The sequence below is a fragment of the Geotrypetes seraphini genome, chromosome 13, assembly GCF_902459505.1.
Source record: "Geotrypetes seraphini chromosome 13, aGeoSer1.1, whole genome shotgun sequence".
Taxonomy (NCBI): Eukaryota; Metazoa; Chordata; class Amphibia; order Gymnophiona; family Dermophiidae; genus Geotrypetes; species Geotrypetes seraphini.
Genome location: NC_047096.1, coordinates 58,442,974 through 58,465,851, shown reverse-complemented (window position 1 = coordinate 58,465,851; position 22,878 = coordinate 58,442,974). Strand labels below are relative to the sequence as shown.

Here is a 22,878-nt window from a genome sequence, read left to right as displayed (position 1 = left end):
GGGCTGCGACATGGCAAATGAGGTTTAACGTAGATAAGTGTAAGGTGATGCATGTCGGTAACAAAAATCTTATACACGAATACAGGATGTCTGGTGCAATACTTGGAGAGACCCCCAGGAAAGAGACTTGGGAGTACTGGTCGACAAGTCAATGAATCCGTCCCCAAGCCGACTTGCCACCAATTCCTCCTTCCCCAGTCCGCCACCACCCTCCGCCAGCTCCATTTAATTGCGCAGTGGCAGTATCGTAGCCAATGAGGTTTATCCGAGGCGTGATTATTGCTAATTGAAAACTTTTCCCAATACCCCGCCGTGACGACTTGAAATATAGTCGAAAAAAAAAAAAAAAAAAAGAACATAAGAATAGCCTTATTGGGTCAGACCAAAGGTCCATCAAGCCCAGTAACCCATTCTCAAGGTGGCCAATCCAGGTCACTAGTACCTGGCCAAAACCCAAAGAGTAACAACATTCCATGCTACCAATCCAGTGGCTTGTTCCATGTCTTTCTCAATAACAGACTATATGGACTTTTTCTCCAGGAATTTGTCCAAACCTTTCTTAAAACCAGCTACGCTATCCGCTCTTACCATAACCTCTGGCAACGCGTTCCAGAGCTTAACTATTCTCTGAGTGAAAAAAAAAAATGTCCCCCTATTGGTTTTAAATGTATTTCCTTGTAACTTCATCGAGTGTCCCCTAGTCTTTGTCATTTTTGACAGAGTGAAAAATCGATCCACTTGTACCCGTTCTACTCCACTCAGGATTTTGTGGGCTTCAATCCTATCTTCCCTCAGCCGTCTCTTTTCCAAGCTGAAGAGCCCTAACCATTTTAGTCTTTCCTCATACGAGAGGAGTTCCATCCCCTTTATCATCTTGGTCGCTCTTCTTTGAACCTTTTCTAGCGCCACTATATCTTTCTTGAGATAAGGAGACCAGAATTGAATGCAACTGTCCAGGTGAGGTTGCACCATGGAGCGATACAGGGGCATTATAACATCCTTCGTCTTGTTAACCATCCCTTTTTTAATAATTCCTAGCATCTTGTTTGCTGTTTTGTCCGCTGCTATACATTGGGCAGAAGGTTTCATCTTATTGTCTACAATGATGCCCAGATCCTTTTCTTGGGTGCTAACCCCTAAGGTGGACCCTAGCATCCGTTAACCAAATATATTTTTTGAAAAGTGCTTTTGGAGGTGAACTTTGATGCTGTTATTTATGGAAAAAACAGTTTTTTAACTGAAGATATCACATATCATTTTCTCTGTTTGGTTTTCAGACTCTGGAATAATGTCATAATTGCACAGAGGGGTATGTGTGTGTAGAGGAGGAGAGGTGTAGAACAGAGGTACTGGGGAATAGCATTATTAAAACAGGTTGAAGGGATAAAACACCCTGGAATCTTTTTTTTATTTTAAGAAAGAGTGGGTTCACTTTCAGAAAAGATTATCAGTAAGGCCCTCTTTTAAATTGCATTGGAGACCACGTAATGCAGGATCTGTAGTGTCACAAAACTGCAATTTAGGGAAAACTGTACTGATCAACTGTTTTTCTTTATTTCTTCTGCACATCCCAAACTCTTTTGAAGTTCATTCTGCAAATTACCTAACATCCTTGTTATATAATATTTGCAGTGATAATAAAACTGTGAAATAATATTAAATGAGTGAGGTTGGTTAAACTGTTGAATGAACAGAAATATTTTGTTTTTGAGAACTTGAAACACTTGAGAGGATGCGTGGGGAATGAAGTGAAATGTTTTTGTGTTCTATCTTTGGCTTATTTCTTGATCCTCTCACTTCCTTGTTATCAGTTTTGGGAGGAGGTGATGCAGGACACAGTGGAAAAACTGGTTGGGAGATTCAGCAAAGTGCCCGACTTCCAGAATCGGCCAGAGGATACGTCCAGCAGCACTACATTAGTGTCCGTTCAGGCTCCAGACTCCCGGTCCATACAGAGCAACCCCTACGACTGGCTTCTAGTCTGCAGTAACTGTCAAAAACCAGTGATTGGAATACGCTACCAGTGCAGGTATGCATGGGCGTGTTGTAAGGGGCTCTTTTCACAGATAAAAAAAACAACAGAAACACGAGTGACTGATCTATAACCTCTATTTCCCATCAAATTCAGGTCCTGTGTCACTGGGTGTTTGGGTCAGCCACATAAAAATAGCTGAAAATACTTAGTTAATTCACTGGAATAATTGATCAGTGTATTAAGGAACCTTACACATTATTTGTTGGGAATATCTTTAGAGAATGTAGAACTGATATTTTTTTAAATATTTCTCCCGTCAGCATGTGTCCTATGTACAATATCTGTGAGACATGTGAAGGTGGAGTTTATGCCCATGACTTGAACCACAGCTTCCTGAAGCTGCGCAGACCTCTGCAGAGCACATCCAGTTCCTGCAGTCTCAGGCAGTGTCCTGCTCCCCGTCCTCCATCAAACCTGGAGCAAGTCAGGTAAGTGGCAAGAGCATCTTTTCTGCTGTGCTCAGGTGGGTGACTCAACACTGTGCTGAGTTTTCAAAAACCTATAAGGCTGGGAAGGACACTAGCTGAAGTCTGGGGCCCTATAGTATTTATGAAAAGTTTGTGAAAAAGAACAGCAAATGATGCCCTGAAACATGAAATTTAGTGGGTGCTAGCCTCCAGTATTAATTTACAAGGCAGTCTGTTAAAGAATGGTTTATGACCCCGAGATTCCATTCAGCTACTTTCCAGTGGCTTTGGGAAATCATAGAGGAAAGGATAGGATGTGATGACAGAGAAGAACCACTTGACCCATCCAGTCGGCTCATTCTCCTTACCTTCTGTTATACTTGATCACCAGCTTTTCTTGTCCTAACCCCACTTCCTTCCTCTTTCTGTACTTGTCTCAGGCTTTTTTGAGCTCCTGTGTTTTTTTTTGCTTTCCCATCACGTTTTCCATATGTTTATTGCCCTTTTCCAGAAATAGATTTTCTTGTTTTTCACATTAATTTCCAGATTTCACAACTTAGAGAACTTTTCTGTGGACACATAGGTCTTCACCTCAACTGTTCATCTCTTTTGATCCTAATAGATTGTAACCAAATGAACTATTTCCACGTGTTTAGCGGCCTGCATTTCCTTCTGGTATGCTTGGGCTGGGCTGGGCTGCACCTCGAGGGACGTGTCATTGCACACAAGGTCCGAGCTATGGCAGCATCAGTGGCTTTTTTGCATTCCACTTCCATTGAAGATATCTGCAAAGCAGCTACTTGTGCTCAATTCACATCTCACTACTGTCTAGAATCCTATTCCAGATGAGATAGTCATTTCGGCCAAGCGGTTTTGCAGAATTTATTTTCTTCCTAAAGGCCAACTCTCCCACCAATACCGTTCAGTAAGCTAGGGAGTCCCATATGCTGCCTGCTTGTCCAAGGATAAAGCACAGTTACTTTACCGTAAAAGGTGTTATCTGGGGACAGCAGGCAGATATTCTCACATCCGTCCCACCTCCCCTGGTTGGCTTCTTAGCTTGCTTACGGAACTGAGCAGACGTCTGATGGGAAGGCACTTATGCATGAGCAATGTGGGCAGTCTCAAAACTTTTTAAGAAGTTAGTGATGAGGGGCGTGGCTTCGCGGGGTACTGGGATGGTCGGGTGAATGAGTGGCTCCGCGGTGAAAGGCTAATTTTGTTAATATAAGTTAATTAAAATTTGTGTAAGTCATGTTGAAAGATTGGATTTATTGTTAAAATGGCTTCGGGCAAACATAATAAAAGCAGTTCTGTGGGATTAGGTGCGGGAAGTGTAAAGAGGTTGAAGCTGGAATCGGTCTCCCCGTCAACGGTCCCTTTGCCATCGAAGGAAATTGAAAATAGAGATTTAATGAAAGAGCTGAAGAAAATTAAAGAAATTGTGCTAGATAGTGCTAAGAACATAAAGGAGGTTAAAGAGGAAGTGGAGAATCTGACAAAAAGAATGTAGGCGGTTGATTTTAAGATGGAGCAGTTAGAGAAGCGCGCTGAAAAGTCAGAGGCAGAATTGATGACATATAAAAAGGATCATAAAGAAATAGACATATTAAGAAAACAAACTGGAGGATTTGTCGAACCAAGAAAGGCGAAATAATTTACATTTGATTGGGATGCCAGAAGGTGTTGAAAAGAACGATCCTATAGCGTTTTTGATGAACTTCATACCAAAAATTTACCGTTGAAAAGTTCTTTTCCGTTAGAAATTGAAAGGATGTACCGGATCCCATCAAAAAGATCAAATAATCAAAAGGGTCCCCATCCACTGATTTTCAAGCTGCTTCGGCACCAGCAGGTCGCAGAAATTATAAAATTAGCTAAAGATAACAAAAATCTCAAGTGCCAGGATTCAAAAATCTTTATAGTTCCAGACTTCGCAAAAGCTACTGCTTATAGAAGGAAGCAGCTTTTGGATTTGCATCCTCAGCTAAGAGCATTAGGTGCAAGGTATATGGTCTAGTATACCCGGCAACTATGAGGGTGACCTATAAAAACAAAACTTTTAATTTTGAAAAGGCAGTTAAATTGAAGGAATTTTTAGATCAATATGATCTGCCTATGGATTCTTGAAGGATATCTTGGTATCTGTATTTCTTTTTCTTTTTATTATTGTTTCTGTTTATTTATTTTGTATCGATACCTTTAAACATTTTTCTCTGAGGAATTGATTATAACAAGATTAATAATCCTTCAACATTGAATCGATATAGTTAATTTTGAAAAGGGCTCAACATTCTGGCAAAGACACATGCTCATTTATAACAGTTGTTTGCTGCAGTGATATACTGGAAAGTTAGTCATTCTTTGGTTCCTGTTTCTATTATAAAAAGGTCGGTGGAAGTTTAAAAGGATAAACAATAATGGAAGATTTGTGAAAGGATATGGCAATATGGAGAGAGATGTGAGGCATGATGTGCAGTACTGAGACTGTGAGGGTCACTTGTATGATACGGCTAGATCCTCACTTTGCCTTATACTTTAAATCTGACCTTTGCCCAATTTAAAGAATGGTGCTGCATAGGAAATTAAATGGAGTTCTGTGGATGCTGCACCTTGGATTTAAAAGAACTTGAAGATAGTTTTCAGAAGATCGGATGAATCGCTGCATTGAGAGTGCCTGGAGATGTTGAAAATGGAAGGTTATTATATGCTACGCTTTGGAAAAGTTTGCTGGCTTGCTATATTCTATGTGTAGCATAATTAATTTTTTGGTGTTCTGTCAAAATACTGGCAAAGAGTGATTTTGTCATATACCATATTATGAATCTTCCATGGTGGTATGAGCCTGAAGTTTCATAGAAAATGGGGTATTTTGGTTGAAAAAAAAAAAAAAGTATAAATAAATAAAACAACATTACATTAGTCACATGTTGAAAGTGAAAGAATGTAATGGCTTTGTGTTTATTTAAGATTACATGGTATCATTATAATAGAATATAGATTCTTTAATTGCCTTTGTAACAAAATTTATTTTCAAAATTTATTTTGTGATGAGCTCGACATGTTTTTATTTTGGGGTATAATCTCTTACTTGTTTTCAAGTCTATGTGTGGAAGGATGTCTTGTAGTCTGAGTGAATGTGGAAGTAAGCATTATGAGGGGTAGTATGTTGGATTTTGTATGTTAATGAGTGGTGATTTGAGTGCATGGTGATTGGAGTATGTTGTTTTTGGAATGGAAGGGGTAAAGGGGAATATTTATAGGGTTTAATTTCGCTAATTGAGTCATTCTTATGTTCTTATGGAGATTTAACTATATTGTTAAATAGAAGAAGAATATTCTTTGTATGAATATAGCAAATATCTTCTTATGTTAATCATTAGGGAAAAAAAGTGGAAAACTACTGATTGAGAATAGAATTTAAGTGATTTTTGGTTAATAAATGACTTACATTATATTATTTAGGATGATTAATGTATTTATGAGAATTATTATGAGCTTGGCCTGGAGGGAGTTTTTCATTCACCTGATCTAGTATGTGCGTTTCAAAGTTGGCACTGTTATATTGCCGGGGGGGGGGGGGGAGTGGGTTGGGGGAGTAGTGGAAGGGTTTTTGGAAAAGGGGTGGGGATTAATTTAGATTTTCAGAGTGGGGGAAAAGATTATTTAATAATTATTATGTGGATATATGTAATTATTATGTTTCATTTTGTATAATGGATTTCAAAATTTTTTCTTTAAATGTTAATGGCCTTAATCATCCGATAAAAAGAAAAAAGACACTATTATATTTAAAACAGCAGAATGCGGATGTTTGTTTTATACAGGAGACTCACCTTACTGGAGATGAATCAAAGAAATTAATTGGTAATTGGGTGAAGGATTGTTTCTTTGCACCTGCGGTAGGGAAGAAAGCTGGTGTAGCTATTCTGATTAACAAAAAGTGCTCTGCAGTGTTTAATATGGTGGCTGCAGATCAACTAGGAAGATGGGTGCATGTGAACTGTGGCGCTTTTTAATGTGTATGCCCCTAATTCGAATCAAATTGAATTTTTTAAAACTCTGCAACAAATAGTTCTACCACTGGCTGCTAGTAATTTGATAGTGGCAGGAGATTTTAATGCTGTTATGGACCCTTTATTAGATTAAAAAAAAACCTAGTAAAATTTTAAAGTCATTAGGTTTGGATAATTTTGTAAATTCCTGTAATTTAAAGGATATTTGGCGAATTCTTCATTTTAGTGATTGAGAATTTTCATTTTGTTCACATGTTCATAAATCTTTTTCTAGAATTGATTATATTTTCATTTCAGATAAGTTAGTACAAAATGTTATTCAAGCTTCTATAGATCCAATAATTTTATCAGATCATGGTGGTATGTGGATTAGCTTAAATTTTACTGATCAAGATAATGTTAGGCCTGTTTGGAGGTTTGATAATGCACTGCTTGCATACCCAAAATTTTGTGAAGATTTTCAACTAAAAATTAATGAAGATTTTCAAATTAGCAGTACAGGAGAAGTCTCTATAGAAACCTTGTGGGATGCCTTTAAGGCAACCATGAGAGGACAAATTATATCATTCTCAGCTTATACTAAAAAACAACTAAAAAAGCAATTTTTCAAGTTAGAGCAAGAAATTAAGTTCTTGGAGTCAAAATTGATTGGAAAATGGGAAAATTCTACATTGCAAGCTCTTTTAAAAGTTAAGTGTAAGTATAATAAGATTTCTTCTAAATTGGTTAGGAAAGATATTCTTTGTCAGCAAGCTTTGTATTATGGTAATTCAAATAAGGCGGGAAGATTATTGGCTAATTATCTTAAAGTAAAAAAAAGGAAGACGAAAATAAGTGCAATTAAAGATGAAAAAGGAGATACTCATTTTCAAATTGGACCTATTTTAAAGCAGTTTTTAAAATTTTATAAAGACCTGTATTCTTCTGAGCCTTATTTAGATAAAGAAAAGGATGGTTTAGAGTTTTTAAATTTTATTGAAGGACCGAAGGTTCCTGATCATATAAAAAGAAGTCTGGAAGTACCGATATCACTAAAAGAATTACAAACAGCATTGAAATATCTTAGAGTAGGGACCGCTCCAGGTGGTGATGGTTTTACGGTAGAGTTTTATAAAGCATTTCAAATTACCCTATTACCTCATTTATTAAATTTGTATCAGAATCAACTAAATAAAGGTTGTATTTCAGGCACTATGGAAGAATCGTTGACCATTGTCTTGCCAAAGCCAAATAAAGATCCCATGTTGGTTTCAAACTACAGGCCTATTTCTTTGATTAATGTTGATGGTAAATTATTGGCCAAACTTTTGGCCATGCGCTTGGCAAAGGCTCTTCCTTATATAGTTGGTATGCACCAAACAGGGTTTGTTGCTCAGAGACACTCTTCCAATAATACTAGATAGAGCACTGTGTACCCCTGTTCGTTTACAAAAATTGGACTGCTCTAAGTCTAATAGATGTTGGCATTGTCATCTTGAGGCTGGAACTTTAGATCATTTATTATTTTACTGTCCTTTTATTAATGCTTTTTGGAAATCGATCTGGGATCAAATAAATTGTACGCTAGAGAATCCTGTAGCATTGTCATATGACACAATTTTATTTGGCATGTCTATGAGAGCTAAAAGTCAGTTATCCTCTAATAATAATAAACTTTTAATGATTTTAACAGGAGTTGCTATTCAACAAATAACTTATAACTGGAAAGATTGTAAAAGATTAAATTATTGTTTTTGGTGGAATTCGGTGTGTCACGTGTATAAAATGGAAAGAACATTAGCTGTTAAAAAATGATATTTTAATAAATTTAAGGATGTATGGGGGCCATTAATAAATTATAATGAATAATTAGTATTTTCCCCCAATTAATATATGTGTTTGGGTGGGAGGGTGGGTTTTTAGTTTTCAATGATAAATAAAAATGAATGATATAGTTATTATACTATGTGATATTTATCTATAAAATATGTTTCATGTGGGATGGGTTGGGGTAAATTCTTTTTGTGTGAAAATTGTAGAATTTCAAGTGGAATTGTATATTAGTTAATGGATTTTTGAACACTTGCTGTAAAATTTAAAATGAATAAAGATTTATTAAAAAAAAAAAAAAAAAATTAGTGACAGTACACTTTTAGCTCTGTCCATACTGGGCTCCGTGGATGGCATCACCCACATGTCTGCTGTCCCCGGATAACATCTGTTATGGTAAGTATGTATATCTCTCTCACATATTTGCTTTCTTATACAGTCCTATTTTGCTGATTTTTGATGATTCAGTTATTAGTACACTTCCCCCTCCGTATTCGTGGGGGTTAGGGGCAGAGCTGGCCTGCGAATATTGAATATTCGCAAATAACTTTTGGGCCGGCTGTGACCCACCTCCGCCTCCCTCCTGCCTCCCTCCCAGCATCCCAGACCTTACCTGGTGGTCTAGCGGGGCAGGAGCGATCTTCCTACGCTCCTGCCCCATGCAGATCACTCATAGCAAATGGCTGCCGTGAGTTCCTGTAGTCTCTTGACTCCCCACAGCCATTTGCTATACCAGGTAAGGTCTGGGATGCCGGGAGGAAGGTCCGGAATGCAGCTTTATTTTAAAAAATTTTGTTTTAAAATCGCAAATAACCGAATCCGCGGATACTGAAACCGCGGATTCGGAGGGCTCACTGTACTCCTTTTTTTTTTAAATCAGTAAATAATCATGTTTTACTTAATTTTATTTTTGTTTTTCTGCTTTTTATTCAGAGGCTACTGTTTTTAGCAGCTGTTTTTTTTCTACTGTGTTCTCATCTTGCACATTGTGCTACATGAGATATACAAGTGTTCTGTATGTCACTATATTTAATATAGTTTTTTATTTGAAAGATTTAGGTTATTTGGCAATTTATGATTGTATATGAGTTCACGTTCTCATATATTTTTTATATATAACTTTTTTATATGTTTTATTATATCTTTTATGTATTTTATTATATATCTTTGTTTTTGCTTATTTACTTATGTTTGTTATTTACACCATTGATTTTATGGACATATGATTGATAGGTTTATTTTATGTTTGTTGGAATAATTTGTTTTTAAATTCCCGATAGAGGCCTAACAGCTGAAACATGGCTCGTGCTGAGTTTAATTAAAGACTTTTGTATGTTTGGCTCCTTAAGAATTATTCCTGGCCATTAGTGGGCTGTCCTCTCTGCTGTTTTGTTATGTTGTAAAAATATTGCTACCATGTTAGGTGAAAAATTGCAAAGAGATGGAAAATATGCTTGACTTCTGGCATTCCTTTATTAGGGAGGGCATTTTAGGATGCCTACTAACTTAGTAAACTTATGGGCATTAAATATAGGTGAGTAGCAAAATTTGAATTCTATGTCCCTTTCTTAACCTGGTATGAGCAAACTGGATCATGTTAGACTTTTCTGTTATGGACAGGAGGTGTTTGGTTATGCAACATTACAAGAAAAAATATCAATCAGCTATTTTAGTCTTTATATTTGTTACTATGTTCAGTGTTGTTTGCATACCCCTCAATAAAATTATGTCATTATAAAAGGTTCCTTGAGAGAACCTTTTCTTTTCAAGCGGCCAAATTGAATTTATGGCTAGCCAAAATTGTGTTAGAAGCTTCTTCTTATCTCAATTTTAGAAAACAGGTTAAAAACTCAATTATTTAACAGGTTGGGTTTTTAATGTATCTTATTCTTTTAACGTTTACTTTATTTTAACATTGTTGTATTCTTCCTATAATGCATGTATTTCTTTTTATATTGTATGCACTTAATCTGTCGAATTTCAAACGATTTGCATTGTTTGTATTATGCTTAACTGTTGTGAACCGCCTAGAACTCACGGGTATGGCGGTATATAAAAATAAATTATTATTATTTTTAATATTTGTGTGGTTCAATATTTTCTAGTTGTCCATGTATATTTTAATATTTTTCTTACCTTTCCTCCCTCTCCTCTGCCTTTTGATCACAGGCTTCAGAAACAGATGGACAAATCATTCCTGAAAGCTGAAAAGCAGAGGCTGCGAGCGGAGAAGAAACAACACAAGGCAGAAGTGAAAGAGCTGAAGAAACAGCTGAAACTGCACCGAAAGATGCGCCTCTGGGACTCCTTTAACTGCCCGGAGCAAGCATTAGAACTGGCTGCAGCCAAACCTGAGAACCAGCAGCCTGCAATGCTGGCGTAAGGACCAAAAGGATGGAAGCCACAGACATGCATGCATATGTTTGGGTACTTTATGGTGGCTTTACAGAAAGATGTAGCCCATAACATGTGAATCTGGGTTGCCCTTTGCAGTCATAAGAACATAAGGATAGCCATATTGGGTCAGACAGTGATCCCATCTAGCCCAGTATCTGTTTCCACAGTGGCCAATCCAAGTCACAAGTACCTGGCAGAAACCTAAATAGTAGCAACATTCCATGCTTCCCCCATGTCTTTCTCACTAGCAGAGTATGGACTTTTCCTCTAGGAGTGTGACTAAACTTTTTTTAAACCCTGCTACACTAACCACTGTTACCACCAGGGCTGTGGAGTCGGTAGATAAATGTTCCGACTCCTCAGTTTTTTGTACCTCCGACTCCTCGACTCTGACTCCACAGCACTGGTTAATTTTCAGATCGTTAAAATGGAATGTCAAGTTGAGAGAAATGAGCATTTTCGACACCACCTTCTTTTTGCTTTTAATCAAGGTTCTAAGGCCGCAGAAGCTGCTCGCAACATTTGTGCTGTGTATATAGTGGGTGCTATAGCTGAAAGAATCGCTCGTGATTGGTATGCCAAGTTCAAAAATGGAGTCGGTAGATAAATGTTCCGACTCCGACTTCTCAGTTTTTTGTACTTCTGACTCCGACTCCAGGTACCCGAAATTTCCTCCGACTCCGACTCCTCGACTCCGACTCCACAGCCCTGGTTACCACATCATCTTCTGTTACCACTGCTCTTGACAACGAGTTCCAGAGCTTAACTATATGTTCAGTGAAAAAATATATCCACCTATTTGTTTTCAAGGTATTTCCATATAACTTCACTGAGTATCCCCTAGTCTTTGTAATCTTCCCAAGAGTAAAAATTGATTCACTTTTACTTGTTCTACACCACTCAGGATTTTGTAGACCTTGATCATATCTCCCCTAAGCCTTCTCTTATCTAGCCTGAAGAGCCCTAACCTCTTTAGCCTTTCTTCATATGAGAGGAGTTCCATCCCCTTTATCATTTTGGTCGCTCTTTGAACCGTTTCTAATTCCACTATTTTTGAGATCCAGCAAACAGATCTGAACACAGTACTCAAGGGAAGGTTGCACCATGGAGTGATATAGAGGCATTATAATATTTTTGGTCTTATTTACCATCCCTTTCCTAAAAATTTATTTGCTTTTTTGGCTGCAAACTGGGCAGAAGATTTTTGTATATTGTCTATGATGAGAGAATGACACGGTGACAAATTTGTCCCCGTAGGAACTCAATTTCCCCGTCCCCATGAGTTTTGTGGCTATCCCCACCCCATTCCTGTAAGCTCTGCCTTAACCGCAGAAACCTCGAACATGTATGATATTAAAGTGTTTGAGGCTTGTGCAGATGAGGATGGAGCTTGCAGGAATGGGGTAGGGACAGGAAAAGAACTCACTGGGACAGGAAAATGAGTTCCTGCAGGGACGGGAAAAAATTTGTCCCCGTGTCATTCTCTGTCTATGATGACTCTTGGATGCTGACACCGAATGTGGGACGCTAGCATCTGGTAACTATGATTTCGATTGTTCTTCTCAAAATGAATCGTAGGTTCAACAAGCAGTTTTGCAAGTACTAACTTGGTACTGTGGAAATTTCCTCACTAGAGCCTCAGTCTTCTCTTTTTGAAGACCACCAATTGATTTGTTGATCACAGTCTGCAGAACAGAATGAAAGCTAGGGCTCTTCAGCTTGAGTATAGTAAACAGAATTAGAATAAATTAGGATGAGTGTAACTAGAATTATCTAGGATGAGAGTAAAAAGGACGAATAAAGTACACATTGCTAGAGCTATTTAGGATGCATGTAAATATAGATTATTTAGTTGTAACAGTTAACCTATTTAGAAGAGTGTAAATATAGCATATTTAGAATGGTTAACTAATCTTGTGTGAACATACAATACATACATATATAATAGTGTAATAATGCAAATGCAAACATGATACACTAGCCAAGCAGCTAGAAGGCTGGCAACAGTCTGTATTTAAAATCCATTATAGAAGTCTTTGAAAACCGCTCTGAACTGACTCCAGTCATTAGTAGTGATATAGAAGCTTCCAATAAAGACAAACAGGGGGATGCACAAAACTTACTGATCGCCTTATTGATCAGATTGGATTCCCAAACTGATGCACAAAACTGCTGTCTGAGCGTTTTTCCTCTTGATCGCCCATTTTCCTGTCAATCCAATCCATGCAGATTAGTAAAGCCCCATGCAAAATAGCCAAGCAATTGATGCACTAACATTGCTTGTTTTGATTTTTAATGTAAAGTTGTAATTCCTGGTGATGGCTATAGATTCCTGGTGAAAGGGGCTATAGATGAACTGCTTCAACTAATAGCCAATCTATTGATCAAATCAGGAAGGATTCCGGAAGACTAGAAAGTAGCGAATGGTACGCTGATCTCCAAGAAAGGTTCGAAGGGAGATCCGGGAAATTACAGACTGGTGAGTCTGACCTCGGTAACGGGAAAGATGGTAGAGGCGCTGATAAAGGACCACATCATTGATCACCTTGACAGACATAATCTGATGAGGACCAGCCAGCCCGGCTTCAGCAAAGGAAGATCTTGCTTGACGAACTTGTTGCACTTCTTTGAGGGAGTAAACAGGCAGATAGACAAAGGTGACCCGGTCGACATTGTATATCTGGATTTTCAGAAGGCGTTCGACTTGAATGACTACTTTGAAAAATTGCGAGCCTTGGAATTGAGGGTGAAATACTCACGTGGATTAAAAACTGGCTGGTAGATAGGAAACAGAGAGTGGGGGTAAATGGACAATGCTTGGACTGGAAAAGCATCATGAGTGGAGTGCCACAGGATTCGGTGCTTGGACCTGTGCTCTTCAACATATTTATAAACGACCTGGAAATTAGTACAAGTGAGTGATTAAGTTTGCAGACGATATAAAGTTATTCAGAGTAGTGAAGACGCAGGAGGATTACGAAGACCTGCAATGGGACATAAGCACACTTGAGAAATAGGCCGTGACATGGCAAATGAGGTTTAACATGGGTAAGTGTAAGGTGATGCATGTCGGTAACAAAAATCTTATACACGTATATAGGATGTCCAGTGCAGTACTTGGAGAGACCCCCCAGGAAAGAGACTTGGGAGTACTGGTCGACAAGTCAATGAAGCCATCCGCGCAATGTGCGGCAGCGGCGAAAAGGGCAAACAAAATGCTAGGAATGATTAAGAAGGGGATCACGAACAGATTGGAGAAGGTTATCATGCCGCTGTAACGGGCCATGGTACGCCCTCACCTTGAATACTGCATCCAGCACTGGTCGCTGTACATAAAGGACACAGTACTACTCGAAAAGGTCCAGAGAAGAACAACTAAATTGGTTAAGGGGGCTGGAGGATTTGCTGTACAGTGAGAGATTAGAGAAACTTTTCCCTTGAAAAGAGGAGACAGAGGGGAAATGATCGAAACATTCAAGATAATGAAGGGAATAGACTTAGTAGATAAAGAGAGATTGTTCACCCTCTCCAAGGTAGAGAGAACGAGAGGGCACACTAAAGTTAAAAGGGGCTAGATTTCGTACGAACATAAGGAAGTTCTTCTTCACCCAGAGAGTGGTAAAAAACTGGAACGCTCTTCCGGAGGCTGTTATAGGGGAAAACACCCTCCAGGGATTGAAGACAAAGTTAGATAAATTCCTGCTGAACCAGAACATATGCAGGTAGGGCTAGACTCTGTTAGGGCACTGTTCTTTGACCTAAGGGCTGCTGTGGGAGCGGACTGCTGGGCACAATGGATCACTGGTCTGACCCAGCAGCAGCAATTCTTATGTTCTTATGTTGAGCTCTTATTGAGGTATATTAGCAATTCATAAATATTAATGTAATGAATGGGTAGATGTAATTGCATATTTACGTTTTCCAAAAACTACTAGGATTAGGGGGCATGCAATGAAGCTATTAAGTAGTAAATTTAAAACAAATTGAAAGACATGTTTGTTCACTCTTTGCATAATTAGACTTGAATTTATTGTCAGAGAATATGGTAAAAGCAGTTAGCAGGGTTTAAAAAAAGGATTAGGTAATTTCCTAAAAGAAGTATCCACAGGCCATTCTATTGGAGCACAGACATTAAGGAACTAGCACAGGTGACCTTTGGAAGGAATGCTGACCTAGTGCCTAACCCTCAGTAAGCCTGGTTCTAAGAGAGAGATTGTAGAGGCTCAACAACCTGTGAACTACTGTATGGGAAAGGTAAACTTGAGTTTCAGTAGGTTATATCATTGTAGTTCTTTTTTAGCTCAGCAAAATCAGGCAATAATGTAGCCTTTGAGATCTGTTAGGGTTTAATACAAAACAGTGTTTTAGTCTAGACTAGTGTTTTAGGTTGCATTTCAGGGTATAATATCAGATTAGGGCACATATAGCTATTGAGGAAAGGCTCTAGTGTTCATTTAATTTCCTCTCACCCACCCCAACGCAGAGCTGCTTTTTTTTTTTTAATTCTTTATTCATTTTAAAACACATTCAATAAGTGAAAACAGAATGAATTAATCATTTTACACTGTAGACATCGGGAACTCACGACAGCCATTTTGATGACGGTTCTGCACAGGGCAGGAGGGAGGAAGATCGCTCCTGCTCCACATCACCGCTAGACCACCAGGTAAGGTTGGGGAGGTGGGGGTGGGTCAGAGCCGGCCCCAAAAATTATTCACGATTTTCCCTATTCGTGGGCCGGCTCTGCCCCTAACCCTCACAAATATTGAGGGTCTGCTGTACTTCTGCGCCACATTATGGCTGGGAAACATCATATCACCAAAGCTGCTGCTCAGGTTACAACTTTTGTCTCTGTGCAGACAGAAAATGTTACCCAGGCAGAGGGAGTAGTTCCGTGTACAAGCCTTCTTGAGCTTGAATCCCTCATGAAGGAAGTAAAAGAACTGAGAGAGAAAGTGACCAGAGTGAGAAGCATCCGTGAGAATGAGAGGTACATTGATGAAATGGTTCATGAGGCGTCAAAAGATTTCCAGCAGTGGGGAAGAAGAGGCTGTGCTGAGGGAAGACAGCTGGACTCAGATTACAGATTCTCACTGCAAGCTTGGTACTGTGACTCCCTCCACCTTTGCACTGAAGAATTGATATGCTGTCCTGGAAGTTGAGGAGATGACAGCATCCCAAGGAGAAGGAAGGACCAAAGCTTGAAATCCCCAAAATTACTGGATCCTGTGACCACAAAGAGGCATAAGGTAGTGGTGGTTGGTGATTCCCTTCTTAGGGGTACAGAAGCATCCATTTGTAGACCAGACATGATGTCATAAGAGGTATGCTATCTGCCTGGTGCCAAAATCCAAGATGTTACAGAGAGCTTGCCAAGACTCATCAAGCCTGATGCTGCTCAACCACATTGGCACTAACGATACTGCCAGGTACCCCTGCAAATGTATCAAAAGTGACTTTGTAGCTCTGGGAGAGAGGGTGAAGAAGGTGGTATTCTTATCCATCCTCCCTGTTGAGGGTAAAGGCCAATGCAGACAAGCTTGAATCCTGGAAATAAATGCATGGCTACGTGGATGGTGTTGTCTACCTGGACCATGGGATGCTAGGATGCATAGGGAGAGATATGGCCAGTAGAAAAAAAGGAGGTATTGATGCCCCTTTATAAGACTCTGGTGAGATCTCATTTAGAATATTGTGTACAATTCTGGAGGCCGCACCTTCAAAATATATAAAAAGGATGGTGTCGGTCCAGAGGAAGGCTACTAAAATGGTGTGTAGTCTTTGTCATAAGGTGTTTGGGGACAGACTTAAAGATCTCAATCTGTATACTTTGGAGGAAAGGCGGGAGAGGGGAGATATGATAGAGACGTTTAAATACCTACGTGATACAAATGCACATGAGCCGAGTCTCTTTCATTTGAAAGGATGCTCTGGAGTGAGAGGGCATAGGATGAAGTTAAGAGGTGAAAGCTCAGGAATAATCAAAGGAAATACTTTTTTACAGAAACGGTGCTAGATTCATGGAAGTCTCCTGGAAGAGGTGATGGAGACAGAGGCTGTGTCTGAATTCAAGAAAGCCTGGGATAGGCACATAGAATCTCTTAGAGAGAGGAAGAGATAATGGTTACTGCGGATGGGCAGACTGGATGAGCCATTTGGTCTTTATCTGCCATCATGTTTCTCTGTTTCTGTGTGTCCAACTAGGATTGACAGGTGTGCGATTTAGTGTAACTGTAGTGGGCTTGCCTGGTGGTTCAGTGCTGTGCTGTGCATTGCCATGCAAAGAATTCAATTCATTTCCTGGACTGAGTTAGCTGCTACGCAGATCGGCTGAGATTTGCGATGCTGCATTCATAGGTCCTGGTGAGGAGTTGTGTTTGTTGTTAAGGGTGACACCTAGTGTCTAGATTCAGAAGCCAGGTACCTAACTCCCAAAGTCAGGACCATGGGTCTGCAACATCCAGACAAGGAAGATTGGAAGGAACGACCTGATAAAATTGGAGCAAAATCCCCAGGTGTTTATGAATAAGGCAGAACCTTAACCTTGATTCTATTGACATGGAAGAAACAAGAGAAAGGAGGAACTATCAGGTTAGAGGTAGGGAAGCAAAACTGCAATTTTGTGTCTCGACTATTGCAACGCCTAGTCAAAGGCATAACCCAAAAGGAAATAAGATGCTTGTAATTTGTACAAAATACTTCAATTAAAGTTATAGCTAATTTGATCAAATGACTCCATTATTAATTAAAGCTCACTGGCTTCCGATAGAACACAGAATTATCTACAAAATTCTATTACTAACATTTAAAACGCGTGCCGCCAATCTCCCTGATTTCATAAACTTCTGCCTCCCCTCCCCCCAAAAGGTCCCTCCGTTCTACCTTCCAAAACTTGCTCTCAATTCCATCCCTAAGGCACATCAATACGATGCATACAACACCTTCCCTCTGGAACTCCATACCAAATCATCTATGGGAAGAAACTTCAGTAACTTGTTCCAAATCCAAACTAAAAATCTTTCTGTTTAAAGACGCTTTCAATCTATAATCATTCTTTTCAGGACACTACCTTTTTAATTTTAACTTTCCCAGATTTGTATTTCTCTTGACGTCCTTTCCTGTAGTTCATGGATTTCTCGCCTCTTCCCTTTTGTTCCAGTTCATCTACATATCTAGTTTGTCTCTCGTTTAGGTGATCTTCTAAGTTTTGTACCAATTATTGTATTTTATTTCTTCCTTTATTTTTTACTATCATCTTATATACACCACCTAGAAGTCTGAATAGGCGGTATAGCAAATTTTAATAGAACTTGATATTGAAACTTAGAATATAAAGTAGCTATAATTGTGTCTTTTATGAAATATATTATTGTTCTGTCAAAATTCATATGGTTACAGAATTATACCAAAAATGGGGGGAAATACAAGGTGGAATCACTCTTTCATGACTACTGTGAGCACTGATTAATGGGAAATTTGGGGGATCTTTGAGCTATCATTACTTTTTAGACTGCTGAGTAGTAGAGAGTAACCTTGCTCTTTTCTACTTTGCCATTTCTCTAGGCACCCCCTAGAGCCCTCAACTCCCATCATCCCCACACTAGGGGCGGTGTTTGTGGATGAGAACTTGCCTGATGGGACCCACCTGCAGCCAGGCACAAAGTTCATCAAGCACTGGCGGATGAAGAACACGGGCAACGTGACCTGGAGCTCTGACACCAAGGTAAAAAATGGGCAGCATATTACGCACACACCAGCCAACAAAGTGGGGCAGTGACAGCATAAATCTCCCATTTCAGTGGGGTTTGAAGTAAGATGTAATGGCCATAATAATTCATTAGCATCACCAATAGATCAGCCCAGATCTGGGACTAAAGGAAAGAAAATGATTAGGTAATACTGTTTCTCCTTCATTAGCATCCATATCAGAACAGAGGTGTCCAACCTGCGGACCAAGGGCCGCATGTGGCCCAGTGAAGTATTTTGTGCGGCCCTGGTCGAGGGTGATGCAGTGTTTTTCACTGCTGCCCCCGGGTGTTTACCATCTTGCCGGCTCCCTCCTCTGTCTTGCCCTGTGGACCAGCAGAAAATTTCTGCGGACCGGTGGTTGAAGAACACTGATATAGATTATTACTAAAATAGGATAAAGGAGTCCAAACACAGGTCTACCCTGTGGTAATTATATCAGTCTGATTCCCAGACTGGAATTAAAAAAAAGCATATTGACACTCAAGGTCATGTCAGCTGATTTGAGAACAGAGCCAGCAGGGGCAGGAGCAACTGAGGATCATTCTTGCCTTGACTATACTCTCTAGACCACAAGGGGATTGTAAGATAGGTCCGAGGGGGGGGGGGGGGGGCCTTACAGTTGGGCAGAGGAGAAAGGCGACTTCTGTTCGGAGGGGAGGGAGACAAACAGGACAAAGCACAGAATTTGGCTTCCACTGAAAACACATGGTTGGTTTCTACCAAAACTAGACAGAGAAAGGATTTTGGGCCAGTTTCAGCACCCAAAACTTGTTTCAGTAGCTAACCAGTCATTTTCAACAGGTTAATTAGTTATCTAGCGCTGAAACTCTGGCTAGCATTCCAGAAGCATTTCAGGGATGTGTCCGATATTAGGCCCTGATTTTCATCACTAACATAAATAGGTCCATATAAATAACAGTCCTGTCAAGTTTTGTTTTTTTCAAATTGTTTTTATTAGGTGTTTATATACCACCTATCAAGATTTATCTAAGCGGGTTTTTTTTTTTACAATCAGGTACTCAAACCACTAGCCGATAGTGCTGAATATTGCCTAGCCAACATTTAGAAAAATCCAGATACTCAATGCTGGTAACTGGAAATGGCCTGACTCTGAATATATGTAGTCGGCGTCCTATAAGCACTGTACCAGCTAAATATTTGCCCCATTGTATTTATCTTTACCATTGCAATGGGAAGATTGTTGCTTCCTAATTTTTTGGGAGTGTTGCCTCTGTGTATAGGGCATTTTCTCTCTCATAGCCTAAGGCTCCTTTAATTGGGGTGGGGGAAGAATAATGAACCATATTTTATCGGGAAACTGTTAACTCAAAAAATGATGGCACTGCAATCTTCCCACTTAATTCCCCCCCCCCCCCCCGATATCCACTGTCATTGCCGTTTCCTACTCAGTCCCCCCTCAAAGACCAACGTTACTGCTACCCTCCACTCCAACACCCCCCAAGGACCACCATCTTGGCTAAATCCTTCACTCCTAACCCCCCCCAGATCACTGGTGTTGCTCTCCTCCCTACTGCACCCAAGACAATTGGCGCTGCTGTCCAACTTCTTCCCCTCCACCAAATGGCACTGTATTTGCACGGATGCTAAAGGTCCCGCCCTGGCTCAGCATAAAACATCAGCATCTTTCAGCTCTAGCACGCATATGGTAAGCGCAGTACTATTGGGGGGAGGGAGGAGATGGACAGTAGCACCGATCATCTTGAGTGTAGTAGGGAGGAGAGGAGCGTCAGTGACTTTGAGGGGGGTTAGAGTACAGGATAGGAGTGCTGGTGGTCTTCGGGGGCGGGGGGGGAGATGAGCAGGAGGACAGCAATGACAATGGTCTTCAGGGGTACTCAAATATAAATAAAGAGTTTGGCTTTGGTGCAGCGTTTGCTTTCAGGTAACAGTTTAGCGACGGCGCTCCCCTCAGTTATGGCAGGAAGTGCGTCCATTTTGCCCACAGCCTCAGGTGACCTTCCTCCTGTCTTGGAATGATAGGAACACATCTTAATGTGTCTTCTGCTCCTACTATGATTTCTGGCTTGCTGTCGGGGTTGTTCAGCCCTGATTTTATGTGGGTCATGTGCAAGGCTTATTTACAGGTGGCTGGGGGTCCTGCTGGGTGGTTTTTCCTTCCATGGCCACCCCTGTTCAGTCTCTTGCTATGGCTGCCTCCTTCCAGCCCTCTCAGCCGTTGTCCAAGCAGCCGCGGGTATCTTGGGACAAGGATTCCTTTTTGGCTGATCCATTTTCTCTGGATGAGGACATGGATCTTGGGGTGGATTTTTCAGATCCATTAGGGGGTTCAGATGTTTTGGATGGAGATTTTTCAGAGGCGCCGGTTGGTGAGGATGTGTCTGTTGTGCGCATTTTTCACTGGGAAAAGTTGCAGGAGCTCATACTTTAAGTGTCTTCTGTTTTACACTTTGAAGAGGAAGCTAAGGACCTCCCTCGTGTGGTGGACACTCTTCCTAGAGGTTATCCAGTCAGCATCTCACTCTTTCCCCATGCATCAGGATATTTGGGATATAGTGCACGCTCAGTGGAAAGTTCCGGATGCCACGGTTTTCATTTGCCATAGTTCATGGCCAGACTCTACCCCATTCCTGATGGTGATAGAGAATCTTTAATTCTGTACCACCTGGTAGACTGGTATAGTCCTTACAAATGGTCTCTTAGGAGCATAAGTTGGAGACCATTCTTAAGCAGAATTTTGATGCCTCTGCCTTGGGGATCCAGGTGGCTATTTGTGTGTGTGGAGGGGGGCTGGTGGCTCGCGCCATGTTTTGGTGGGCCAAGCGTGTCCTGCATCGTGAGTCTGATGACTGGTCCTTGGTGGATCAGGAGGTGGCAAAGATTGAGATGGCTGCCTCGTTCCTCTTGAATGCTCTCTATGACTTGGTGCGGACATCTGCCAAGTCTATGGCTTTTGGAAAGGATTTAGATAAGTTGGTTCAGACTCTTGACGGACTCTAAAGTGCCCCACCTGCCTGAGGACCGTGCCCGCCCGACATCTCGGGGAGTACTACCCGGGGGCGTCTGCAGGAGTTCTGCAAATACCACCCTGGGTGTGGGGCTGCTACTTTCCAGGCTTCGGGGTTTTCTCGGGGTCATTTTTATCAGTGCATGCAGTCCTTTCGGGGGGCTGGACTCCCTTCGCCGGTTCCCCCTCTTCCTGTCCTGCTCAATGACTCCTTGCCGGCACTCCCTTTAGTTACGGTGGGTGCCCAGCTGGGTGAGTTTTTTCCCAAGTGGGCCAAGATCACGTCCGAGGATGGTGCGGGTCGATTATGCTCTGGAGTTTGCCTGCTCTCTGCCAGATCATTTTCTAGCCTCTCTGTGTCAGGCGGCATGGAAGACGCAGGCCTTTCGCAAGACCCTTCAACACTTGCTGGACCTCAAAGCAGTTTTCCAGTACCCCCTCAGGGGTGCGGCAGAGAGTGGGGGGGGTGAATGGACAATATTCGGACTGGAAAAGCATCAAGCGTCACGAGTGGAGTGTTACAGGGTTTGATGCTTGGGCCTGTGCTCTTCAACATATTTATAAACGACCTAGAACTTGGTACGATGAGTGAGGTGATTAAATTCATGGACAATACAAAGTTATTTAGAGTAGTAAAGACAGAAGGATCGCAAAGACCTACAAAGAGACATAAATGCGCTCAATGAATGGGCCGCAAAATGGTAAATGAAGTTCAATGTGGATAAGTGCAAGATGATACATGTCGGTTACAAAAATCGTATGCACAAATACAGGATGTCCGGAGCTATACTCAGAGAGAGCCCCCAGGAAAGAGATTTGGGAGTACTTGTAGACAAGTCAATGAAACCGTCCGCGCAATGTGTGGCAGCGGCGAAAAGAGCTAACAGAATACTAGGAATGATTAAGAAGGGGATCACAAACAGATCTGAAAAGATTATCATGCCTTTATACGGGGCCATGGTACGCCCCCACATGGAATACTGCGCCCAACACTGGTTGCCGTACATGAAAAAAGACATAGTACTACTGAAAAGGGTCCAGAGAAGAGCAATAAAAATGGTTATGGGACTGGGGGAGTTGCTGTACAATGAGAGTCTAGAGAAACTGAGCTTCTCCCTTGAGAAGAGAAGACTGAGAGAAAAGGACTTGGGGGTACTGGTGGACAAGACAATGAAGCCGTCGGCACAGTGCACAGCGGCCTCTAAGAAGATGAACAGGATGCTAGGTATTATCAAGAAAGGTATTACAGCCAGAACGAAAGAAGTTATCCTGCCGTTGTATCGGGCGATGGTGCGCCCGCATCTGGAGTATTGCGTCCAATATTGGTCGCTGTACCTTAAGAAGGATATGGCGATACTCGAGAGGGTCCAGAAAAGAGCTACACGATTGATAAAAGGTATGGAAAACCTTTCATATGCTGAAAGATTAGAGAAACAGGCTCTTTTCCCTGGAAAAGTGGAGACTTAGAGGGGACATGAT

At 40.8% G+C, this 22,878-nt stretch overlaps 1 protein-coding gene and 1 pseudogene across 3 annotated transcripts in view; both read left to right on the top strand.

The window, feature by feature from the left end:
* LOC117347223 (next to BRCA1 gene 1 protein-like) overlaps window positions 1–22,878 on the top strand; it is a 71,679-nt gene that overhangs the window by 27,016 nt on the left and 21,785 nt on the right. For 2 of the 3 annotated variants that reach the window (XM_033917842.1, XM_033917843.1), the window contains 4 exons: window positions 1,812–2,029; window positions 2,296–2,463; window positions 10,437–10,646; window positions 18,228–18,387. In XM_033917842.1, coding sequence (XP_033773733.1) covers window positions 1,812–2,029; window positions 2,296–2,463; window positions 10,437–10,646; window positions 18,228–18,387 — 756 coding nt within the window. The remainder of the gene's footprint in view (window positions 1–1,811; window positions 2,030–2,295; window positions 2,464–10,436; window positions 10,647–18,227; window positions 18,388–22,878) is intronic. The other variant, XM_033917844.1, reaches the window with a different exon arrangement.
* On the top strand, window positions 226–378 carry LOC117347924 (annotated as a pseudogene).